Source organism: Sorghum bicolor, chromosome 8 (assembly GCF_000003195.3).
Source record: "Sorghum bicolor cultivar BTx623 chromosome 8, Sorghum_bicolor_NCBIv3, whole genome shotgun sequence".
Lineage (NCBI taxonomy): Eukaryota > Viridiplantae > Streptophyta > Magnoliopsida > Poales > Poaceae > Sorghum > Sorghum bicolor.
Genome location: NC_012877.2, coordinates 4,235,345 through 4,261,606, shown reverse-complemented (window position 1 = coordinate 4,261,606; position 26,262 = coordinate 4,235,345). Strand labels below are relative to the sequence as shown.

General features: G+C 39.6%; 2 protein-coding genes across 2 annotated transcripts; both read left to right on the top strand.

The window, feature by feature from the left end:
* LOC110429669 lies at positions 10,056 to 10,616 on the top strand. Its single transcript, XM_021445962.1, has one exon. The coding sequence runs from the start codon at positions 10,093 to 10,095 to the stop codon at positions 10,324 to 10,326; it is 234 nt and encodes a 77-aa protein (XP_021301637.1). The 5' UTR covers positions 10,056 to 10,092; the 3' UTR covers positions 10,327 to 10,616.
* LOC8073463 (NDR1/HIN1-like protein 3) lies at positions 24,956 to 25,948 on the top strand. Its single transcript, XM_002442798.2, has one exon. The coding sequence runs from the start codon at positions 25,104 to 25,106 to the stop codon at positions 25,740 to 25,742; it is 639 nt and encodes a 212-aa protein (XP_002442843.1). The 5' UTR covers positions 24,956 to 25,103; the 3' UTR covers positions 25,743 to 25,948.

The following is a 26,262-nucleotide window of genomic DNA, read 5'->3' as shown; positions in this document are numbered from 1 at the left end:
ATCCAAATCCAACTGCAAATGCAAGTGCGTGATCTAGAGTTTGGAGTCTTGTTGGGGGCAAGGAGTTTGGTGGCAACCACCGGCAGTCAGGTGGTTTGTATCTGGAGTTGAAGGCCAGATTTGGTGTGGGGAAACCCCCAAGTACACAACACATGTATCTCTAGTGCGAAACGGTGGTTGATCACCCAACACTCATCATTCTTCTCTCTCTGTGTCTCTCAATTCAACACACAACTGGGGCCTGAGCTTCACTTCACCACTAAGGAAACCATTTTTTTTTGGGTTGGTTGGTTGGTTAGAGAAGACACCAGCATTACGGTGGATCACATGTGGCAGCAGTTTTTTTTCCTTCTGTTTCGTACAGTAGTGCTACTACTGTACTGTAGCAGGTAGTGTGCCAGTTTGCCGATGCATGCGCTGGCTCTTCTCTGCATGTGGAAGCATCTGCTCTCTTCTGGCAGTGAGAACGAACACGAGTATTGTTTTCATACGTATACACCACTCAAAAGGAGCTCTCTTTTTTATATATATATAAAAAGAATGTCTACTCTGAGTGCCATTTCTTCTTTTCATTCCTCTGCTTCAACTTTGCGCAAAAGCTTATCTTTTTTTAGGAAGAAATCAAAAGAGCATACAGCATTGAAAAGAAGAAAAAAAGGAAAAAAAAAACCCGATCCATAGGTGCTGTACTGGAATCATCGATAACATGTTGCTAGTGGCAACCGCGTGTGTGCAGTGTAGAGGCGCTACCGTGTGGCTGGTGGTCCCCCATCCATGCTGCAGCCGCGGAACGATAAGCATTCATCAATCCCATCTTCCTGTTGTAGGGAAAAAGAAAAATCAAACGTTTCGAAAAAGGAAAAAAAAATAAATAAAAAACGTTCAATCCCACTGAGAAACTTTTGGTTGGCAACGCCATTTTGCCGGGAGGAGTAATACGTTTTGCAGGGGAGGAAGAAAGAAAGAAAGAAAGAAAAAAAGAAAAAACGGGCGACTCTTTTTTCCAAGTTGCTCGAGCCTTGTTGACTCGAGACGAGAGCGATTAATTTAGCCTGCGTTTGTGCGTGGTAAAGAGCAGAGAAGGCAAGCAGGGGGTGGAAGGAGGCGCGTCAGGATTCCGGAGGACGTCGTTGCCGTCGGCGTGGGCGCTCCGATCCGGTGGATCCTCCGCGCTGTGTGCTCTGGTCATGTGCGCTGCCGCGTCGCGTCGCGTCGCGTTCCTTTTTTAAAATTTTCGCTTCCTCCGCCGCCGCGGTTCGACGTTTGCTTACATTACACCGCGAAGCAACAACTTGGTGCCGGCTCGCGCGCGTGTGGGTGTGGCAACCACCACCACATTCGGTGCCGGTGCCGGTGCCGGTGGCCTGGCCTTGTGCCGTGGTTGGTTCCGTCTCCGTACGTGCTGGCGCTCGCGAGTCATTTTTGGTTTGGTTTGGTTTGGTGCCAAATGATTCGCGAGTCATACGATACGGAGAGAGCACGCAACAAGCTAGCTAGCGGTAGTGCATGCGATGGGAGGATGGAATGGATGCACTGATCATGGAAGGACCGGCCGCGAGACGGACCGTCAACTGCACCACCAAACGTGACGCCGACGCGCCAAGTTGTGAATGACCGGTCCATTGATCGCTTCTTCGACTAATAAAGAGGCAGGTGTATGAATTATGATGGAGGCCTGGAGGGGCGGTAGGCCCCCCCGTTCCCGTCAGTGTGGCTGTGGTGTGGTCAACCACGAGTCCACGACGCGTAATACTAATCTAACAGTAACAGCAAGGTCCTTTACTTCTCTACAACTAAAAGGACTATCGTTTTCGCCTTAGCAGCGCTAAACACCCACACGAGAAGGTATTTCGTGAGACGGTTTTGCTCCTCCGATTTCCCTCTCTGACGCCGCCCAGCAACTCCCTGCGCGATAGATTGCCGCCCAGCTCTTGCAGCTCCCCGTTGCGCGCGCCGGCCCGAACGTCTCCGCCGTCGTCGCGCTGCCTCCGATGTCTGCATCGCGCTCGTCGTCTCGCTGTGCCTCGCCGAGCTAGGGTTTGGGGTCACCGGCGGTGGCTACCCAGAGATCGACGACGCCGTGTTCTCATCCTATGGCGAAGATGGAGAACCTTCTAAGAACATGTTCGACAGTTAAGGATACTATTACCACAAATTTAGTAAAGCTATACTAAATTCCCTAGAGATGTCTGGTTATAATTCACACTTTTGACAACCAGCCGGTTAGCCAACTGAATTCTCTGGAGATTCCTGGCAGTATACCAGGCTGACTCATAAGTTTTGGATTTTAGTAGGCCAATGTAATGTGATGGCTCTAAAATCTTGAGTGTTGTATAGAGCTCAGAAGACCCTATTACTAAACATATAAATGTAGATATGGTGGCAATTGCTCATTCAACAACTAATTTAGTCTGAGACTCAGGAAGCACAGGCATCTGATTCTATAGCATTTTTTTCCTGTATTTTTTCAATTGGAACTGATCTTTGGGCTGCTACCTTACTGAACTTTAGGCTGTCGTCAACTAATTTCCGATTGATAAATCCGATTTGTGTTTGGTTCCCTGAGCATTTGCCACAAGCGAAGAGAAATGAAAACTAAAATATACTCAGATGAAAGGGCTGGAGTTAGGATGGGTTGATTAGTATAAGTAGTCCTGACAAAAAGATTGTTTCTGATCATTTTTTTTGTTTGTGCCTGTATTATATTTTTTCTATTCCAGTATTTTTTTTTATAACCATGATATTAATGTTAGCATGTTGTGAGCATGAATGTCATCTTCTTTGCCCCGCTAATGACACTGCCCACGCTAATGACCCTCTGCACGCACTAATCCCCTGCCCAGCTCCCTTGTTCGGCAAGGCGAGGCATGGGGAGAAGCGCGGCGAACACGGTTCCACTGTCGGCCTTCTGGAGGCCAAGGCCAGTGGCAGGCTGCTGACATGCTTAGCATGGCCAGCGGCAACAAGAGGCGGGGACACGAGGACCGATTGGAACAACATATGGAGTGTGAATTCAAATGGTTATTTATTGTATTATGAATGTGTTTAACTTAGATTTTAGAAAATTCTGACATTCTAGAGACAAACGATTTCCCATGCCAGCAAGCGACAGATATATTGTTAGTAGGTTGGAGGATGAAACAAATTTCCTTGCTGCTATGTGAAGCTGTTGAAGTCCCGGTGTTGTATATCTCATGGATCACTATGGTCATCAAGGCAAACAAGTGAAATAGCAAAAGATAAGTTGGGGGGAAGAAAATAGAAAGGAAGGGGGAAAAAGGTTATAGGTTGATGGGAACCGTTAATTATTTGCACATCTATTTCTATTGTGAGAAAAGATTCTAAGAATCAACTAGATGAATGTTTATGTGTGCAGACCATGCCATCACCGTGACAATCAAAAAGACACCCATGGTGTTTCCTCTTGGCCCCTATTATTGGATCTGATTAATTAATAATGGCATTAACCTGATTTTTTTTTCTGCAGATCCTTACCCTGTGGTACAAGGCCCTCGGAATTCTCCTTGGTTCCACACACTACTCCATGCTGGTTGGTTGAAACATATGGTCTATTGGCTTAATTTGGGTAAGATTTCGATGAACTTAGACATCACTTTTCAAGTGAACTGCTTCATAACTCATGCCGACACATAAATATTCTAACTTGGTGTAAATTGCAGATGAGTTGGTCATTAACCAGCCACTTTTCCCTGGTGACTCTGAGTTGCACCAGCTGCTTGTTGAAATTTGTGTTTTTTAGCCAATCTTGATCATTCAATATTTTTTGTTCTTATAAAAATATATATCTGCTACTGCTGTGTATGATTAGTTCAGATAAGATGATCTTGCTTTCCTCCAACTACACGCTAACAGATTATTGTTTAGCTTCATCTTTATAGTTCTCAAATCAAAAGAGCATCGTGGTTGAGGCTCACCTGCAATCTTGAGCTATCCATGTCAAAATTAGTTTCAAGCAACAAGATGCACGTCTGTTCTCCATATATCAAATTAGCCATCATAATTTACTTCTCATCTTTGGTGAAGGCATGTGTGCAGCAGCCGGAGAGCAGTAATCTAAAACTTGCACAATTGGAGCAGGAACTCCAGAAACTTGCCATTTCACTTGCACACTACTTGATATTACTTTCAGGGAATTTGTTTGTTTTATTGGTTAGTTTAAAAAACTGATGTTCTGTGCCAGAAGTTGGATCCTCTTCAGAAAAATTTGATGCCACAATGCATGATCTGAGCATGTCCAAGCCACAGGACACTTAGGAGCTGCATATAATGTGGGCTCTGTATATAAGCTATTGATTTTACTAATGTATTCTTCAGTGAGGTGTACATTTCAGTCGTGATCCTTGCATGTAAAGTTTGCTGCATATGGCATTTTGATGCAGATTTAGATACATTTTTTATAGTTTGCCTACTTAAATAATAGTTTAATATTTGTTGGTTATTTCTCATTTGTTACAAGGATAAAGCATTTTATCTCTTGTCTACTTAGTTTCTATCGGTTCTCTCTTTTAGGTAACCTAAATTTGGATGAAGGACGTTGGGATTGGAAGTTCTATATAATTCAAGCTGGGATTCAAAGTTCTATATAAGTGGGATCAGTACATGTTCTTGCATATCTCAATTAAATGATTTTTACATTTACATAAGAAGCTCACTGCATATGTATTTTTTGCTCTCTCATATAGAGCTAGATTGTTGTTGTGCTCAACCAATGAAGGTCATGAATGAACTGACCTGAAGGCAATTTTCTTCAGCAACTACAAGCTAACTCACTGACCTACCCAATGTGAACAAGCTGAACATGAGAAAGTAATTGCAAAGAGCTATTTATTTAGTCACCTTATTACTTAATCACATCATATTAGCTTTGTACTCCCTCCGTATCCATATTAGTTGTCGTTTTGGGTGATACTTGGATTTTCGCAAAGGATGTCGTCCAGGCCATTGCATGCAGTCTGTGGACGTGTTTGCCCCTGTAACCGCAATTAATGCTTACCGGCGCATGCAAGCCCCGAAGCCCGACGCATGCTCGTATGCAAGCGCAAAACGTGGCCGCCTCAGCGTTGCTGCAATAGCCATCTAAACCATGATTGCTTCATATAAAGGGTATACCTGCAACCATATTTAATAGGGACAGACATGGAAAAAATACCTCTAATTAATGACTCCTTGTAAGCACAATTATGTCCTAAACGTCAACTAATCTGGGTATGGAGGGAGTATATGGTTATCATGACCAAATTTACATACAAAAACTTTTCTATATACATGTACAGTCATATTGGGGTATCTTTGTATCAGATAAAAAAATATGCTGTGAATTCATAAGGATAGTGCATTTCTTGTCTTTATACAAATAATAGATAAATTGATTTTGATGTAACGAAGGGCATTAGTAGAATACACCACCATAAGGACCACCACAAAATTTAATGAAGTGTTTTTGTTGAGATTATTGGTAACAACGTCATCTAAATATCATACAAGTACCCCGTTGCAACGCGCACGGACACTCACCTAGTCAAAACAAAAAATAAAACAGCAAGGTCGTCGTCCACGCCACACAGACACACAGTCCACGTCCACTGCACCAAGCATGAGTTTCCTCCGGTTGAGTTGCAAGCTAGGCCGGATGGGCCAGGGCCTGTGATCCCCCTTTTCCTCGCAAACGTGTGTTCCGGCCCATGAGACGAGCAGTGGGCCGAATCTCTCTCTGTTTTTTTTTAAATCCGTTTCCAGACCTTCCCTGCCCCGAATGGTGGTGGGCTGGTCGCCAATTGGAGTGCAAGGTATACCGGCTCGGCTGAATTCATCGGAGAGCGCCTGGTTATTACTGTTGCACACTTACCCTATAAATACATGTCCAGAAACCCTACCCATATGAGCACCTTTGAAGGATGGAGCCAGCAAATTTCGAGATTCACGAAATCGCCACAAACACCGAGAACGTCGCCTACCACTAAAGGTATATCGCTGTTAAATCCTAAAATAGATCCATGGAAATACGATCCTCATGCCAAGTCGAGGACTTGAACCGGAGTGGACAGGTTCTACTATAATAAGGACCAATCCATATATATTTAAATATATCTAAAGTAACAACCTATATAATTAGATTTCATTGTTACTATATAATGCATGCTGACAGAACAGTATGCTTATTTTAATCAAATCTTAATATACTATTATTGATAGAATAGAAGAGGATAAAAATAGAAACATATATATACATGCTCTATGGTCATGCTCTATCATGTCCTCGCGACACATGATAGGAAAACCACACGCAGGCACGCATATCATTGCACGCTAGAGCGTGAAGCTCTCGTGGCCTCACGTAGACGACGCTCCCAAATTTACTACTCCCTCCGGCGGCCTATATATAAGCCTAGACGAAGACAAGATCCAACGTCTCGCACCAACAAATTTAATCCCACCAAAAAGCTAGGAAAAAGCTTTTCAACAATGGCCGCCGCCGCCGCCAAGAAGACGGTCCTCGTCGTGGCGGCGCTGCTGCTCGTCGCGCTCATCGCGCTGGAGGCCGCCACTCCGGCGTCCGCCGTGACGGACTGCAAGGCCGGGTGCGACGAGCTCAGACGACTCGGCGTCTTCAACTGCGAGAAGAGGTGCGAGGCGATCGCCGCCCAGGCACAGAAGGGACCCAAGGACGCTAGCAAGTCGTATTTTTGACGTCCCCGTACGTTAATGTTCCTATATATGTATGTATATATACCTCATGCATGATGATACAACGGCGAGGCTACATCAGTATATATGTATATATATATAGCGATCAACCATGCATTAGAGAGATCATGCATCCTTATACATATGTAAATGCTGGCCTGTTGTCCATGTAATTTGGTTTCCCGTGTTTCGTTTGGCGTCCGTAATGTAATCCATACACTCAAGATGGACGTTTGTTGTTTTTATTTGCACGGCTCATACTTTTTACTTTTGTTGCCATAATTCTTTTAACTCCGGTCCCTACTATTTTTATTTTTTATTTTTCCTCGCCTATTCCCCTGCTCTTGTCCCTGCCTAGTGGCGGGATGAGGGGCTCACTATGTATGATGACCTCAATGTGGAGGGGCGGTTAGATGGCCTTGGTGGTCAGTCTCGGCGCAGCGGGAGGAGAAGAACTTTAGGTGCTCGACTTAGCAGTCTAGGAACAAAAATATGATCCACGTTTTTTTTCGTGTCTCTCATTTTAGAAATGTCTACGTTCCGAAAACACGAATATTTTTGTCTTTATATTATAAAATAATACCTTAAATTTCTATTTCTGTTCTCGTTCTAGAAACGGAGACAATAACATCGTTGCTATGGCTCAACCTCATTAATTGGCAGTGCAGCAAGAGGGAATAGGACGGTGGTGCACAAGATAGGCCTTGTTTAGTTCTCGAAGGAAAAAAAATTTGCGACACTGTAGCACTTTTGTTTGTTTGTGGTAATTATTGTCTAACCATGGACTAACTAAGCTTAAAAGATTCGTCTCGTCAATTCCGACCAAACTATGCAATTAGTTTTTATTTTCGTCTATATTTAATACTCCATGCATGCGTTTAAATATTCGATGTGATGGAGAATCTTGAAAATTTTTGGGTTTTTGAGTGGAAGTAAACAAGGCCATAGTTGGTTGGGATAGAAAAAAAAGATGTGTGAAAGGAAGTTGTTGCAGGAAAAAAAATTGCTGCAAAAAAGTAAAGAGCTCTTTACACCTATTTTGGTGGTGGGGCTGACTAGGAAAATTTAGAAGCCAAATAACAAAATTCTAAAAATAAAAGTAATGTGACCGATAGAGAGACTCTTTCTTATCTTAAACAAGGAATAATCACTTGTACTAATAACCTTCAAAAAGCTCAGAAATATCTGGTTTCAGCGATGGTGGCATGCCCTCGTTTCCAGCGTGCGTGTAGGCCGCTCTACTCACGCCTTGCCGGTCGACGTGCAGTGTGTCCAGCTCGCATCCGTACCGGTCGCCCGGCGGCCACCCTACAGAAAACTAAATAAAATCCTGAAAAAAAAATAAGATGTAGAAAGTAGCCTTCGATTCTTCAAATTTCAGTAATTAAATCAAACACCAAATCAGGAACCGAAGCTAGAAATTATGGAAGCAAATTTGAGTGTGGCTACATGTGCGACTTTTACTTGGCTTGGGTGTGGATCACTGGTAAGGATAGAGACGGTGTTTCAAATGTAGGTATCTGTGTGGTTTTTTCTAGTTTAATTTAATAAATTAAATAAATAATTTTTTTTCTTTTATTTTTTATTTACTTTATTTAATTATATTAAAAAAGAACCGCGGATATCCATTTGTAGGTCATGTCATCCTTAATCAGGGAAATAAAAGCTAAGAGTAGGCACCTCGTCGGCGTCGTGCTAGGCGGCCTGCTCGCCGGCTGCTGCTCGTAGACCTTGTTTAATTCACACTGAAAAACAAAAAGTTTTCAAGATTCTCCGTCACATCGAATTTTATGGCACATGTATGAAATATTAAATATAGGCGAAAACAAAAACTAACTATACAGTTTAGCTGTAAATCACGAGACGAATCTTTTGATCCTAGTTAATCTATGATTGAATAATATTTATCACAAACAAACGAAAGTGTTACAGTAGCGAAAATTTTTCACTTTTCGAAACTAAAGAAGACCCTGGTTGGACGACTGGGATCCTGGCCAGGTAGTTCGAGGAAGGGTGTGCATGTGAACAACAGGAGCAGCCCCTCGTTGCTGCGCGTCTCTTATGGAGAAATGGAAGAAGAGAGTGAGAGCACGGGAGAGAGAAAAAGAATACAGAGAATATCATAGAGACATAAGAGGAAGCCGTACTGTTTCAGCAAAGAAACAATGTTTTTCATTTATAATAAATGAGTGAATAATATTTTTTAGTTTGTCTTTTTAGCAAAGCGAAGAAGTCATGCCAAGAGACTTGGGGTCTCTTGATAACATGTCGACTAGAGGAACTATTCCGTGGTTTCAGGGTTGTGAATGTCCTGCAGAACTATTGCTAACTCTAAGAAATACAAAGTCATGCAATTGAGCCATATTTGTTTCATGTTAACATAGTAAATTTTATATACCCAAAAAATCAAAACAACTTATAATTTGAAACGGAGGAAGTGCATCTAAAAGGTAATGAAACATGAAACATTAAATATAGATAAAGAAATAACTAATTGCATAATTTGTTTGTAACTTATGAGACAAATCTTTTGAGTCTAGTTTGTCTATAGTTAGACAATAATTGTCAAATACAAATGAAAGTGCTACAGCGTCCAAATTCAAAAAAAAAAGATCTAAACAAGGTCCTTGTTTAGTTACACTCGAAATCCAAAAACTTTTCAAGATTTCTCATCACATCAAATCTTGCGGCACATGCATAGAATATTAAATATAGATAAAAAATAACTAATTGCACAATTTGTGAGATAAATCTTTTGAACCTAGTTAGTCCATGGTTGGACAATAATTATCAAATGCAAACGAACGTGCTATAGTACCCAAAAACTTTTTCACCCAGTAAACTAGAGCCTGTTCGTTTGTTTGAAAAGCTATAGCTAAAAATTTATTAATTTATTGTGAGAGAAAAATACTTCTGAATAATTAACAGATTCGACAAATAAACACAAGCGAACATGACCTAAATAAGGCCCTGATTCTTTTCTTGGATCCCGTGGAGCTGGAAGGCCGCCCGCCCGCACAGCCACACCTGTGTGTCACCGGGCAAAACATGGTCAAAAGCACACGCATGCACGCATACAATTGCAGTACTAAAGATGGTGACGTGCTCTAAACGAGTATCCACAATTTTTCTTTAGTGTAACTAAATAAATTAAATGAAAAAAATAAAAAAAAATTGTATATTTTGTTTATTTAGTAGAACCGCAAGTATCTATTTGAAGGGCCATTTTCATCCTTAAATTGCACGGTAGAGCGCGAAGCTCTCATGTCCTCACATGCACGCTCGCTGTTACCCAATTTACTACTCCCTCCGGCTATATAAGCCTAGACAACATCTCGCACCAATAAAACCAAACAGCCATCACAAAAAAAAAAACAAGCTTCAAAGATGGTGTCCAAGAAGATGGTCGTCGTCGTGGCGGCGCTGCTGCTCGTGGCGCTCGCACTGGAGGCTGCCCCTCCGGCGGCCGCCATGGACTGCAAGGCTGGGTGCGCCGAGGTCTCAGGCCCACTCGGCATGAGCACGGAGGAGTGCATGAAGAATTGCGATGCGATCGCCGCCGGGCGCAATGGACAACCCAGGGACCCTTACAAGGATGACAAGCTTGACATCCCAAAATAAATGGCTGTAACTGGTGATATCTGCCTATATATCCATGCATGGTCGACAGATCATGCATCTATATATGTACTATGCATATATATATGCCTGTCCATGAAATTTGGTTTCCCCTTTCTATATTTTTGGCGTCCGACAAAGTTCGACAAGCTATAAGTCACCCATGTTCCTCCATGGATCCATCGGATCTGTAGTAATGTAATCGGTCCATTCAAGGGATCAGTGCTTGTTATTCTATTTGTATTCCACATTATAAGAAATACAAAGGCATGCAATTGAGCCAAATTTCTTCTTGTGTCATGATTAATTATTGCTCCCAAGCCCTATGCATGCGTGATTTATTTTGTGTCAATGAGGCTTGACTCAGTGAGGGACGTTTTATGTCTTAGTTTCTAATGCGTGACACTAGCCAACCTTTCCAGCTGCTGTTAGAGCAGGCATACAGAACTTTTTAGCGCAGCATTGCATATGCAGAATCTAGGCTAACCAGAACAAACTAAAATAATTGTTTTTTTCGCAATCTAGGCCAACCAACAAACTATAACAACTGTTTTTTTTTTTCACACTGCATGATCCACTTTACATAGTTGTTATCCAATGGCAGCATTCACCTTCATTGAGGCAAAATGCAGATAGCATTCACGCTCACATCTCATGATAGCATTCAGGCAAAAATGAGATGGCCTTGTATATAACATTCAGTTAGCATAAATGAGATGGACTTTCGGATGCAAACTAGGAAGACTACACTGTTTTCGCAACCCGTTTCTACAGGCGGATTAACGAACCGCCTGCGCTGGTGGCTTATGGAAATAAACTTTTTCACAGGTGGGTAACTGAGAACCGCCGGTACACCCGCCTATAGAAATCTTTTTTTATAGAAAATACAAAACTGGCTTTTAAAAATAGAAAAAAAAAGATTTCTATATTAGAGTTTAGTTCCCCACATATTATCTTAAACCGAGCCTATATTGATTATTTGAGGCCCTAAAATGATTCCAATGGAAAAGTTGTCAACTACAAAGTTTCATAACTTTTCAAGATCTACAACTTCTATACTGGTAGTTTCTCCATCGGAGGTCATTTACAAAATTTGAATTTCAAATTTAAGAAATTCAAACGTAGTTTTCGACGACAAGATGATTTCAAATGAAAAAAATCAACTACAAAGTTTCATAACTTTTTGAGATCTACAACTTTCATTTTAATGGTTTTTTCAAACAAAGTCATTTAAAAAATTCAATTTCAAATTATTTGTACGGGCAGTTTTCTTAAGAAACCGCCTGTAGAAATATGATTTTTACAGACGGTTTCTTAGGAGAACCGCCTGTAGAAATACATGATTTCTACATGCGGTTTTGTTAGAAAAATCGCCTGTGAAAATTGATTTTCACTGGCGGTTTTTGAGTTGGGCCCGCTGATTTCTTTCCATAGACATTCTTTAATTGAAACCGCCTGTAAAAATTAAATTCCACCGCCAGCGTAGAGCTCCTCTGTACTAGTGCTAAATACGAGTGGTGTTGTTTTCGCTTGGAATAATTTTGACTGAATATATATAAAAATATTAATGATGGCACATAATTAATATTATTAGATAGATATTTGAACCTAGGTTTTTTAAAAAAATTAATTAGAGATACAAATGTTGCACGTGTTTTCTATAAATCGAGTTAAACATTTGGGATGGAAACCAAGAGCGACAGTTAATTAGGGACAAAGGGAGTAAGGTGTAACTTAAGATTAGTCCTTGTTTAGTTGGAGAAAATTTTTGGCTTTGGCTATTGTAGCACTTTTGTTTGTATCTGGTAATTATTGTCTAACTATGGACTAACTAGACTCAAAGATTCGTCTTGCAAATTACAGGCAATCTGTGTAATTAGTTATTTTTATCTATATTTAATACTCTATGCATACATCTAAAGATTGTGATGATGAATCCTGAAAATTTTTGGAAACTGAAGAAACCTTAGTTGATTCCTCAGGATAGAAGTTTGGTAGGATATTAATATTAGGCCTATTAAAAATATATTCATTGAAAAACATTTACTGATACTCATTTGATGTCATATGTATATTTTTGTAATATATAAACTTGTGTGCATTCACTCGGTAAAATATACTAAGCAACTGAGAGTTCAAAATTTGTACCATTAGAGCATCTCCAACCATTATGCATTCGAAGTTATGCATTTTCGGCAAATTGCAAACCCCCAAATGAAAATGGCAAGGCTAAAATCGGGTGATCTCCAACCGTTATGCAAAATGCCAAGTCCATCATCTTTCTTTTCCTGGAAATTTTGTTTCGCGGCACTCCTTCCCGCGCCGCCAATCGATCCCGCGCCGTCGTCTCCCGTTTACCAATTCCCGTTGGCCATCAGTTCGTCGTCGTACAGGTTCGCCCCTTGGCTCTAGTACCGATCTCCATCAGGTCCTTCGCCAGAAGGCGTACCTGGCCGGTGTTGATGAGGAAGGCGCGCGCGCGAAGCTGGCGAAGGAGGACGTGCGATGCTGGCGAAGGAGGACGCGCGAAGTGGTGGCGGCGCGAAGGAAAACCGCGCGAAGGGAAGAAAAAAGCCCGCGAGGTGGAACCGAGAATCCCGTGATCTCTATTTGCATAGCCGGACTCCTTTGGCATATATGCCAAGTTTCCCCCTCCAAATGCATAGCTATGTAAAATGCAAAGTCCAAATGCATAACGATTGGAGGGGTTTTTTTTTGGAGTTTTATGCATTTTGGTAAATGCCAAGTCCATTTGCATAATGGTTGGAGTTGCTCTTATAAGGTATTCTAGATCTTCAGCTCCTCTCTCTTTCCTCCTCTGTTTTATTAAGCGAACATCACTTTCCTTCCGAGTACACTATACCTTTCCTATCTAATTCATGGCAGGAAAAAAAATTAACATATAAAGATTCCTTTTAAACTAGGAAAACATTAAGTGAAGGATTCACTCCTTGCTAATTAGTGAGGGGTACCGCGGTAAGTTTTTCTAGACTGCTCTTTTTGCGTTATATTTCAGGATGGAGAGAACGCTAAGGTAGTCCCATGGAGGATTTTGCCGATGAACACATATAGTTGACGATTGCATATATACATGCTTTATTCTGAATGGTCAATTTGTCAAGATGACCCGGGCTCATTTTCTCTTCTTTTTTCTTTTTTGTTTCTATAGAAAGAGACGAAGGAATTTTGCGGAGATAACGAGGCCAAAGGAAACGCCCGTTCAATTTGGCGTCAGTCTATCAGCTGGAGAGGGACACCAACTCAGAGAGAGAGAGCGCGCGCGAAATAATCATACATCAGCTGGATTTCTTATGGTGTAATGTGCTTGTATTTTTCTAAATTTATTTTCGAATTTACGTACGTGTGTTCTTAGGATTTGCTGACTCAATTTATCGGAGGTACTCATGCACGTGTGTTCTTACAATTGAGTATGCCTAGTTTTTTTCGATATGAGGGATCTTCCCCATTTCCATTTCATCAACGGAAATACAGTTCGTACAATGAGTTTAGATAGGATTAGAAATCCAGATACCAACGCTTACTACTACCCGAAAAGGACGAACTACAGTATTCTCAACTAATCCCTCAAAGCCCCCGGACATAAGGGAACCAACAAAACGGATTACATCCAGGGTGAAAGTAGACTTCCAGCTACTCCAGCAGAACAAAGGGGTAACAAAACAACAGCTGCAGAACCGTAGAACAATCAGTAGTCTTCGGCATCAACATCTCTCCCTTTTATCACTTCGTGATCTTGGGGACCTTTGGCTTTACCCACCAATTGCAACGCAATCTTCAGCATTGTCTCAGCACCAGCCGACAGTTCTTCCTTGTCCAGGTCCTCATACAATCCTGCCCAATAAGAAATAAGCGAACATGCATGGCATATAATGGTGATAGGACTTGTGACCTTTTTTCTTGAAAGCAAATATTATTTCGCGTTTTCCAAATAGCCCAACAAATCGCAGCAATGCCAATTGCATGAAAATTTTGTCTATGAGGAAGCCACTTCTCACACCACAACCAGCATTGACTAAAATTTCTAGCCACATTTGTTGCTCCCAGGGAAAAGGCTACAATCCCCCACACGGCTTTAGCCATAGAACATTGAAAAAGAAGATGAGAAACCGATTCATCTCGGTCACAGAAAAGACAAGAAGGGTCACCAGGCCATTTTCTACGAATCATGTTATCTCTTGTAAGAATAGCATTGTTAGCCACCAGCCATAGAAAGATTTTGATCTTCGCAGAAATTTTTCCTTTCCATATTTTCAAAAAATAAGGACCAGCATCATTTTTTGTCAAAGCTTTATATACTGATTTCACTGTGAATTTTTCTTTCTTTCCCAGATTCCAAATGACCCTATCTTCATCATTATTCAGAGAGATTTTATTAAATTGATTCATTATGTGACCCCAATCATCTCTTAAGTCATCAACCAACCATCTAGAAAAGCAAACCGAATTTTGTCTAGCAGAAGCCACCGAAATATTAGGAAGAGAACACAACTTGAATAGATCAAGAAAGAGATTCTCTAACGGTTTCTCCATCAACCAAGTATCTTTCCAAAATGAAGTTCTCTGCCCATTTTTGACAATCAATTTTCTACCTTGTAGATATAATTCTTTTAGTTTCAACAAATCTGACCAAATGGCCGAATCATTTTGCTTGTGTTTCACAGTACAAATAGAATCTTTTTTCAGATATTTAAATTTAACAATCTCTTGCCAATGCCCTTTTTCATTATCAAGTTTCCACCACCATTTCATCATTAGACTAATATTCATCTTCTTCAAATCTCTAATACCTAAACCACCTTTTTTCCTGTTTTTACAAATCTTTATCCATCTAACCAGATGATATTTCTTTTTAGTTCCACCTCCTTGCCAAAAATAGGTTCTTCTAATCTTGTCAATTTTATCAATGATAGTCTTGGGAAGAAGATAAATAGACATATGATACACAGCAGTATTACTCAAGCTAGCATTGATAAGAATGTTCCTCCCAGCAATGGACATTAAGCCTCCTTTCCAGACATCAAGCTTGTGAAATCAATCACATGTAACCGACTCAGACTGACTGGTACACCGAGATATTTGATGGGAAATATTCCAATTTGACAGTTAAAAATCTCAGCACACTTACTAGCCCAGTTATCCTCATCATTTATAGTTAAAACTTCACTTTTATAGAAATTAATCTTGAGACCAGCCATCATTTCATACATATAAAGTAAAAGCTTCATGTTTCTTGCTCCTTGTATACTATGTTTCAAACAGATTATGGTGTCATCAGCATATTGTAACATAGCTACCCCTTTATCAATAATGTGGTCAACTAAACCAGTGAATAAATCATTTTTTTGTGCTTTATGAATCATCCTGGACAAACCATCTACTACAAAGTTAAAGAGCAAAGGAGATAAAGGATCACCTTGTCTTACTCCTTTAAAGCTCTTGATGTAAGGTCCAACCAAATTATTCATTTTCACACTTACAGTTCCTCTAGATACCACTTTCTCGATCCAATGACACCACTTTTGATCAAATCCTCTAGCTACCAGACATTCAAATAAAAATTTCCAATTGACTTTATCATATGCTTTTTCAAAATCCAATTTCAGAATTACTCCCATTTGTTTTTTCCTTTTGGTTTCATGTAGTATTTCATGTAAGATCATCACTCCATTCATAATATTCCTTCCTTTCATGAAGGCAGTTTGATTTTGATGAATCAACTTATCAGCCACTCTCTCCAATCTCAATGTTAATGTTTTGGTGACAAGTTTGTATAGACAGTTCAACAGGCAAATTGGTCTAAATTGTTGAATTTTAGAAGCTTCAGAAACCTTTGGTAATAAGGTGATGATTCCATAGTTGATTCTTGAAATATCAATTGTATCATTATAGAATTCCTCAAAAAGCTTCATAACATCTGTTTTAACAATACTCCAGGAAGCTTGAAAGAATTCAATTGGAATTTTATCCGGCCCTGCTGCTTTGTTTTTTTCCATTTGAAAAAGAGCCTCTTTAATTTCTGACTCAGAGAAAGGCCTTATCAACATTTGATTTTCTTCTGCAGATACTTGTTCTAATTCATTCCATAAACTTGAATCGATATGAATATTATGATCATCAGCAGGCCCAAACAACTCTGTATAATATTCAGTGGCATGATTTAACAAATTCTCATCTCCTTCAATAACATGACCATCACTCTCAAGAAAAAAGGACATTATTTTTTCTCTTCCTACCATTAGCAATGCTATGAAAGTATTTGGTATTATTGTCACCTTTCAACAACCATTGTTCATGACATCTATTTATCCAATAAGTTTCCTCTTGATCCAACAGCTGTAAGGACTCCTTAGTCAGCTGCATTTTTTCTCTAACTTGTCCATCAGATAAATCACCCATGTCTTCTAAAGATTCCAAGTTTGACAGTTTTTCACTAATAAGTTTCCTTTGTTTCCTCAAATCTCCCTGCAGACTAAAACCCCATCCTTTAAAGTACTGCTTAATCAATTTCAATTTTTGCTGTATCTTATCTAAAGAAGTTCTAGTATTGCAGGGTTTGGACCAAATCCTCTCTACAGCCTCCAGGAAATCTGGATTATGTAACCAGCTAAGTTCAAATTTGAATTGAATAGGGGTCTTGGGCTTTTGCAAACCAGAAGATAGAATTAAAGGATTGTGATCAGAGATCTCTCTAGGGAGTCTTTTAACCATAACTGTGGGAAACATTTCCTCCCAATCTTTGGAGACTAGAATTCTATCCAACTTTTCTAAGATAGGATCCTCCTGATTATTAGACCAAGTAAACAAGCCTCCAGTCATTATATAATTTCTTTCAATTCATAGAAGCCAATCAAGGAATTGAACAAACTAGAAAATTTATTTAGTCCATGAGGTTTATTTCTCTCATTTGCATATCTCAAAATATTAAAATCACCTCCAATAATAATAGGTTCAGTATTTCTCGAACAAAAGGAAGAAAGCTCAGCCAAAAATTCCATTTTACTATCATCATGAGAAGCCATAAACTACTAACAAATTCCATTTCTGTTTTAACTGTTTGTCCCACAGGTTAACTTGTATCATATATTTCCCCTGCTGATAAGATCCAACATCATATAGCTCAATTCTAACCCCAACAAGGATGCCACCTGATTTCCCATTTGATGAGTTATAAAGCCACAAATAATCATCATAGCAGTCAAACTTTTTAAGCAGTTTTTGTTCACAATCCTGAACCATTGTTTCTTGAAGTCCAATGAAATGAAAGCGGTATTGATATATAAGATCCTTCAAGAAAGTAGAGACTCCTTTTTTCCTCAGACCTCTACAGTTCCAAATCAACCCTTGTATATTCATTTTTTAACTTTCTTATGTTGTTTGGTGAGAGTAGCTTTACTAGGCTTTCTCCCTTTTTTATTCTGTGCACCAGGATTTTCCTGTATGCTTTTCTTTTCTTTAGTCATTGAGGAAAGCATTAAGCTTCTCCTTCTATCCCTTTTTTCTTCCTAGATTCAACCAAAATGAAATCCTCTATTTCAGAAGACTCATCTTTGTGCCATTCAATAGCTAACATATCACTTCCTTCCTGGTCCCCTTCAACTGACTCAGTTGGGGGATTCTTATTCTTGCACAATTGTTTATAATAAAGATCATCTCTTACTTTTTCTAGGTCTTTAATCACATTAAAGGTGTCAAAATCCTCCTCTTCTACTACAATACCCATACAAGAAGTAATAGCAGCAAGTTCTTCATTTGGTAAAACAGAAAAAGAATTATAGTTTGAAGAGTTACCTTCAAGATTAGCCTTCTGAGCCCTCTTTTCAGCTTTCTCCATAGTCTAGACTGTTGTATCTTTCTTGAGCCTTTCACTCCTCCTTCTTTCTTGAACTTGAGCTGCTTCAGCATCAATTTCCATCTTGTGGTTGGGTTGATCTAGAGCCTCTACAACCGAAGACTCCTTATCAAGCTCCATACCAACACTTTCTTGAGTTGTAATAATATTATCATCAGGTATGAAAATCTCAGGAGAACAAACAGATTGAGAAGCTTTCTCAATGTTTGTATGTCCTTCATCCTCAGTGATACCAGCCAAAACTTTCTTAGTAGGCTCTTCAGTATTCACAGCATTGATCTCATTCACAAACCAGATTTGTTCAGAAGGTTCCCCTAGAACTTGCTTGGAAGTTTGACCATCAGTTTCCAGACGAGCCAACATAGATAATTTGATAGCAAAAGAGTCATTGTCAGAATCAGAGTCTTCAAAGTTATCAGGAATGTGAACTCTTTCTTGAGTATGCGTAGTTATAGTGAGTTAATAAATGTTTAACCCAACTTTGTTGCCGAATCCTATATCCTCTAATGCGGATCCTCCGTCAAATCCTACGCTACTAGAACTCACCCTCGGTCGCCCGTAAGATGCTTGGGCTAGGGCCTTGTTTAATTTTCTAAAAATTTTACAAAATTTTTCACATTTTTCATCATATCGAATCTTGCGGCACATAAATAAAGCATTAAATATAGATAAAAGAAATAATTAATTACACAGTTTATCTGTAACTTACGAGACGAATTTTTTAAACCTAGTTAGTCTATAATTAGACATGTTTATTAAATATAAATAAAAATACTTACAATACCTATTTTATAATTTTTTTTTGCAACTAAACAAGGCCCATGTGCCATGATGGTCGTCCACCTCTACCCCATGCCTTGTGAAGTGCTTTCAGTAAATGTCAACTATTATGTATGGCCACGTGCACTTTTTGCCCCCATCATCCAAGCACCAAGCACACTATTAAAAAGGACTTTCATTGTCGGATCATCACTGATGATGGTTATTTTGGAACCAACAATGATAGGGTATCACTATCGGTTCGTAGGCAGTGATAACCGACATAGATAGTTTGTGTAAAAGAACTATAATTTTTTATATAAGATCAGATTAAAATAAATTTTATTTCAAAATTATAGAGTTTGAAGATATCTAAAATCTTATAGTTGAAAACAGGGGCGGAGCTTAGTGGTGGTGAAATTGGGCTCCTGCCCCTGCTTGCCTACCACAGATTACGATGGATCAGCTATATCCATACCGTATCAGCATATAAAGCCTGTCAGATTGTACCTATTTTGTTAGGATCCCTACTCTATCTAGCTTTTCAGTTCTTGTACTAGCTACTCTACTGCACGTATAAAAATATTGGTCGCATACCAGTAAGCTAGCAGATTAGCCTGTCCTTAATATTCGGTCACGCTCCGCCGCTGGTTGAGAACTTCTAAATCTGAGATCCCATGTAACTGAAAGCTAGGCTGCACATGTCTTCCGGACAAACATGCTCAAAAGCGCATGCACGCATACAGTTGCACGGTAGAGCGCGAAGCTCTCATGGCCTCACATCACATACACGCTCGCTCGCTGTTTCCCAATTTACGTACTACTCCCTCCATCCGGCCTATATAAGCAAGCCTAGACTAGACACTAGATACAACAACATCTGTCACCAATAAAACCAAGAGACATCCACCACAAAAAAAGAGAAGCAAAATGGCGTCCAAGAAGATGGTCGTCGTCGTGGCGGCGCTGCTGCTCGTGGCGCTGATGACGCTGGAGGCTGCCCCTCCGGCGGCCGCCGCGGACTGCAAGGCCGAGTGCGTCAAGTTCGCGAGCTCACTCGGCGTTAGCCCGGAGGATTGCGTGAAGAAGTGCGATGCGTTCGCCGCCCAGAACCAAGGTGGTCAACCCGATTACATGAACAAGAAGTTGGACATCCCATAAATATATATATATATGCTCGATCGTACCTGGTGATATATCTGCCTATCCATGAAATTTGGTTTTCCCTTCCCTTCCTATACTATTTGGATCCGACAAAGTTCGACAATCTAATTAAGTCGCCCGTGGTTTCTCCATGGATGGATATGATCCACCGATCGATGGATCTGTAATAATGTAATCGGTCCACTCAAGAGACCAATGCTTGTTATTTTATTTGTATTCCACGCATCATATATAAGAAATACAAAGGCATGCAATTGAGCCAAATTTGTTTTTGTGTCATGGTTACTTCTCCCCGGCCCCATGCATGTGTGTGATTATATATATGTTTTAATCTGAATTTAGTGGTCAATTGGTCTAGGGATGAGAACGATCGGAAATGATTGATAGGTGGTCAAATCATTTTTGTTTTCATATTTTTTCTTGAAAACGAAATCAGTACAATATTGTCAGAAATGAATACGGCGCCGATATTTCGGTAATTTAAAAAATGATAGTAGTCACAGAAAATATATCGAGAACAATCGGAATCCATGAGAATGATATTCTAAAAACAATAAGCACACCAAACTGTCGAACATAAAAAGATCTATATAACTCGACCTATTTCACATGACAATGATAACTAAATCCACAGTTGACAAGATCACAAGCTGAAACCACACAGTTCACACCATCTTAGATCTCAAACAGTAGCAAACCATGCAACAGTACGACAATTCTTGACAAAGACACAATATAAACGATTATATTCCAAGTTGACTCGACATAGCATAGTGATCAAACACATGAATTATTAGAGTTTGTCTTGGAGGTTGTAGCCTGTAGGCTTCCTAAAAATGAATGTCAGATATGTCATTAATTAAAGACCTTTGAATCGGTAACTATTAATGGTAAATTATCAGTTAAATATGGAAATTTTCGAGAACGATTGTCGGAAGAAGGCAAAATGATTTTCATTTTCATTTTTGATTATTTTTACCGTTATCATTTTCATTTTTCGGTTACTAGTTACCGTTATTATTTTTGTTTAGGTCTAAAAATTGGAAAAAACTCAAAAATGATTTTCAAAAATCGGAGATTGTCATTTTTGCTTTCATCCCTAAATTGGTCCACACGGCCAGGGCCTATTTTCTTTTTTCCCAATTTTTTATCGAAGGAGATCAAAGAAATAATGAGGCTAAAAAAGGGGGGCCATTTCATTTGGCAATCAGTCCATCAGCCTTTTGCTGCTCGTCGCGCTTGCACTGGAGTGGGGGCTGTCATCGGACCACAATTTCCCACCAATACTCTTCCCCTCTATTTTTCTCGCCTAAAAATCGTGCCACTAGCACCAGAGCTGTAGAACACGCGCACACAAACTGAATTGTCCGCATCTTATAGGGCCTACTCACCCATCCATGCAAATAACTTTTTAACAAATTAAAAACAGTCATAACTCATGAACGAAATATTCAAATTGAAATCCAATTACACCATCGAGTTTCTTATAATAAATCTTTCAAAACTAGATCCCACATGAATATATTTAAATAAATTTTTATTAACGAATATTTTTCATCTATTAAGCTGTATATGTTTACAGGACAATGTTCCGTCCTCATAAAACTAATGTTCCCAGTTTAAAAGAACGGCATTCTAGTTTTAGGTTCATAATATTGATAATATAATAGAAAAATAAATAAATAAATGAATACATAATGTTAATATGAATAATAAAATCTAGAGTAAAGCATAAGGAACAAATAAAACAAGTAATAGAGAATTTTTTTAAAAAAATATTATATGGATACTTTTCAAATACCCTAAAATATAATATAGAACATCACAAGTATACACAGTGAACATCACTAAATACACCATAGAACATCACTAAATTCGTTATAGAACATCACCGGTATACTACGCGAACATCACATATATACTACGTAAACATCACAAAATGTATTATAGAATATCACATATGAATATCATAAAAAAGCATCATAAATATCATATGTATATTATGTGAATGCCACATAATGCATCATAGAACACCGGTGTATACTTACATGAACATCACATTTGTACTACGCAAACATCATCAAAAAAAATTATAGAACATCACATATATACTACGTGAACATAAAAAATATCACAAAACATTAGGTGTATAATAAATAAACATCATAGAAACACACAGAATATCATATATATCACATGTGTAATATGTGATATTACATCGCATGAATAATTTTTAAACATCCTAAAAATATATCATAGAACATCACATGTGTAATATGTGAACATTACTAAATACACAATAGAACATCACTAAATAAATTATAGAACATCGCATATATATTACGTAAACATCACTAAATATATATCATAGAACACCACATGTATATAACGCGAACATCATTGAATACGTCATAGAACATTACATGTATAAAAAAAGAATAATATAAAACAAAAAAGGAAAATAAAAATAAAGCACAAAAAATAGAAAAAGAACCAAATAGAATATAAAATGAAAAAAAGAAAGAAAAAAGAAGAGAAATTAAAGAGAATAAACAAAGAAAAATTAAGAAATAAAACATGAATAAAAGAAAACATAATTTAAAAAATAAAAGGAAAAACAAAATCAAAAGAAAAAAATAAAAAAAATAGAACATCAGCACGTGAACATCAAAGAAAATAATAAGAATAAGAAAAAAGATAAAGATATAAAACAAAGAATAATATAAAAAAAGAAAAATAAAAATAAAGCACAAAAAAAGATAAAAAGAACCAAACGGAATATAAAATGAAAAAAAGAAAGAAAAAATGAAAAGAAATTAAAGAAAAGAAAATGCAGCAAGAAAAAGAAAAAGAAAAAAGAAACAAAAAAAGAGAAGAAAACTAACAGCAATGATCGGGAGGGAAAATAAAAGAAAACATAAAAAGAAAGAAAAGAAGAAGAAAAGAAAAGGAGAGAAAAAACAAAAAAGGAAAGAAATAAAAAAGATAACGTACATACCTGGCAACCCGTCACACGCGCGCGTGGAAATCATCATCGCACGGCGTATCCGGTCCGAACGTTCGCACCGGAAGATTGCCGGCTGGAGGGTGCCACTCCGGTGGCCGCCTCGAATTGCAAGAGGAAGATTGTGTCGCCGCTAGTCAGAAACACCTCGTGGGATGATTTTTATTTTTAATCCTTTTTATTAAATATTTTAATATTAACCGCTCAAAAAAATATTTGTGGATCTGCCTCTTTTAGTCTCGCCGTCGTTTCTAGCACGACTAAATAACTTTGTCACGCTACTTGTATTAGCGCGACAACATCTTGTCTCGTTAGACGGTGTTTTCGACGTTAAAAAATCATAACTCTTTGATATTATGTTGGATGAAGATGAAATTTATATAAAAATGGTAGCTTTTAATAAGATCTACAACTTTATAATTTTGAGTTTTTTATTTAAAAATATTAAAATGCTCAAAAAATAATATAAAATTTCAAGATCATAATAATCGCGTACTAGTGCTGGCCATATTAGAGAAATAATATATTTTTTATATATTGTTAAATGAAGATAGTTTTTACATCAAAGCGTTGTAGCTGTAAATGACATCCAAAATTTTATAGTCTTTCTCATCGTATTTGGCAGAACTCTTAAATTTTATCTTAGGATAGTTGCTATACAAAACGATCTCTATATCTGTTGCATCGTCACTGAAGTATACCAGTGCACATGCCCTTTAGGCCTTTAGCCTAACCCATCGGGTACCGCCCGTTAAAGAAAGCAACTCCACTCAGGCCACACGCCCTTTGCATATATATATATACGTACGAGTTTGCCTACTTGACTGCAACAGCACTCAAGGAATAAACAAAGACGCATGCATATCTTTGGCCCAAGTCTTGTCCAAAAATGTGCTAAATAAAGGGCGAGGAGTCGTCCAGCTGGTGCATGCATCTCTAGTTCTCTAGCAGTAGTGTAGTCGCCACTAGGTGGGCTAGTTTGCTCATGGTCATTTGATATTTCTAAGGATTTTCAGAAGAGAAGAAACAATTATGCTGCTATATTGGCCTGAGTGAAAATCTTCTCTTCCACATCTGTTTTTTTTTGCTTTTTCTTTTTTTTTCTTGCAAAAACCATACATGGAGGGGAATATAATTAACTAAGATTCAAAGGTATATCTTCTTTCCCACACACTCCAATTTAGTTATTGTCAACTTATACTGGATTTACAGCAACTTGTACTAGAGGTACACTGATTATTTCAGAGCAAACTGCTATATCTATGTAGAATTGGTGTAACTAATGATTATATTTGGGTGAAAATTTTTCTCTCACACACCCCCATAGTTAGTGTGAACTTGGATTTACACTTGATTTGTTACGGTAATTATTTTGATATAATTTCTAGATACTAAAATTTCGAGTGTGGAGAGAAGGGATATTCCACCTGACACTATTAATCTGAGTGTGGAACTCCTCTAAAACATCTGAATTTTTCTGTTAACATACTCATGAAATTCAGGCGTAGCATGAATTTTTTTTTACCCGGATACGAAAATTCAGGTGCAGGAGGAAAGTTTTATCCGGACACGGCCGGAGTAGACAATCCCAAAGAGAAATGAAGGCCGCCACAGTTGTGGATGTTTTGCTATGTTTATATTTGAACAGAACGTGCATGTATGCACAATGGATGAGCATGTTTTTGCACCACTGGCATTCCTTGAGACATGCGAGTAGAATATTCGAAACCCTGGTCATTAGCTTGGTATTAGTTCCCGGCCCAGCATCTCACAGCTCCAAATCACCACAGCACAGTATATATAGGGCCCAAACGGCACACAATGAACTGAAAACACACACGACGAACTAGCGCTCCTCCCTCCTCCCTTCATCGACTGCCGACACTTAGCTAGGGCATCAAGAAGCACAGCGAGAGGCGGCAGCAACCTCCCCATCTCCGGCCGGCCGGCTCCTGTGTCCTGTCCTGTCCTGTCCTGTCCACGATGCCGCAAGGCAGGAGCGCGCGAGGGCCGTGCTGCGCAGGATTCAGTGTGCTCCTCACCGCCGGCGTCGTGTTGCTCATCTATTGGGCCATCTTCCAGCCCCACCACATCCGCGCCACCGTTGACTCCGCCGTCCTCTCCAACCTCACCGTCTCCAACGCCTCCTCATCCGCGGCGGCGGTCTCCTACGACTTCACCGTCAGCCTCCGGCTCTACAACCCCAGCGTCCGCGTCGACATCTACTACGACGCCATCGACGCCCAGCTCCGCTTCCGCGACGCCGTCGTCGGCCCGGCCGCCAACGACACCTCCCCGTCCGTGTTCTACCAGCGCAGGAAGACCAGCGAGGTCGTCAAGATGGAGTTCGACTACTGGAGGAGCCCCGGCAGCGGCGGCGGCGGCGGCGTCACCGTCGGCAGCGACGTCGCCGGGGAGCTGGTGAAGGAGACCAGGAGCGGGGGGCCGGTGAGCTTGGAGCTGGACGTGGACGTGCGCGTGAGGTACGTGTTCAAGATGTTCAAGCTGCGCCAGAAGCCGAGGATTCGGTGCTCGCTCAGCATTCCGGTCAAGACGGAGGGCCGGCACCATGGCTTCGGTGGCGCTGCTGCCTCCGGCGACCGGTGCAGTGTCAAGTACTGACGGTGATGCTGATGATTATACTATACATGAGTAGTGTGCTTTGGTGTTTTACTGTGTGATGTGAGTATGACTAACTATTGTGGTGTGTTCCATTCGATTCATGTAAAAGTTTGTTATTAATTAATTGTTGGGTTTTTGGTACAGAGTACGGGCAACTGTACGTACGACGGTACATGTAATGTAACAATGCTATTCTTGAACTTCTATATATTCTGCTGTATGTATGTTATACCGTTGGATTATTTATCAAGGAGATCCTATGAATCACATGGATTTATAATTTATTGAGATAATATAGGAAAAAAAAATACTTTCGGCTTCAGCTTCCTGAGATTTCAGAAGACTTCGCGACAGAGCAGATGGCTCATTGGTGGGGTTTACACCCACGGCCTAGCTAGGTTCAAGCCCTGCGCTCGATGCAGATTTTGCACCGAGGCAAAAGCCAAAAGCAACAAAGGGAAACTGGTGGTCTTGCTGCTGCAAACGAGCTAGGCTTCCTCTTCACCATCGGCCTCGCCAT

Excerpts from the sequence above, each read along its gene's own strand:
- LOC110429669 (XM_021445962.1), top strand. The coding sequence starts at position 10,093 with ATGGTGTCCAAGAAGATGGTCGTCGTCGTGGCGGCGCTGCTGCTCGTG.
- LOC8073463 (XM_002442798.2), top strand. The coding sequence starts at position 25,104 with ATGCCGCAAGGCAGGAGCGCGCGAGGGCCGTGCTGCGCAGGATTCAGT.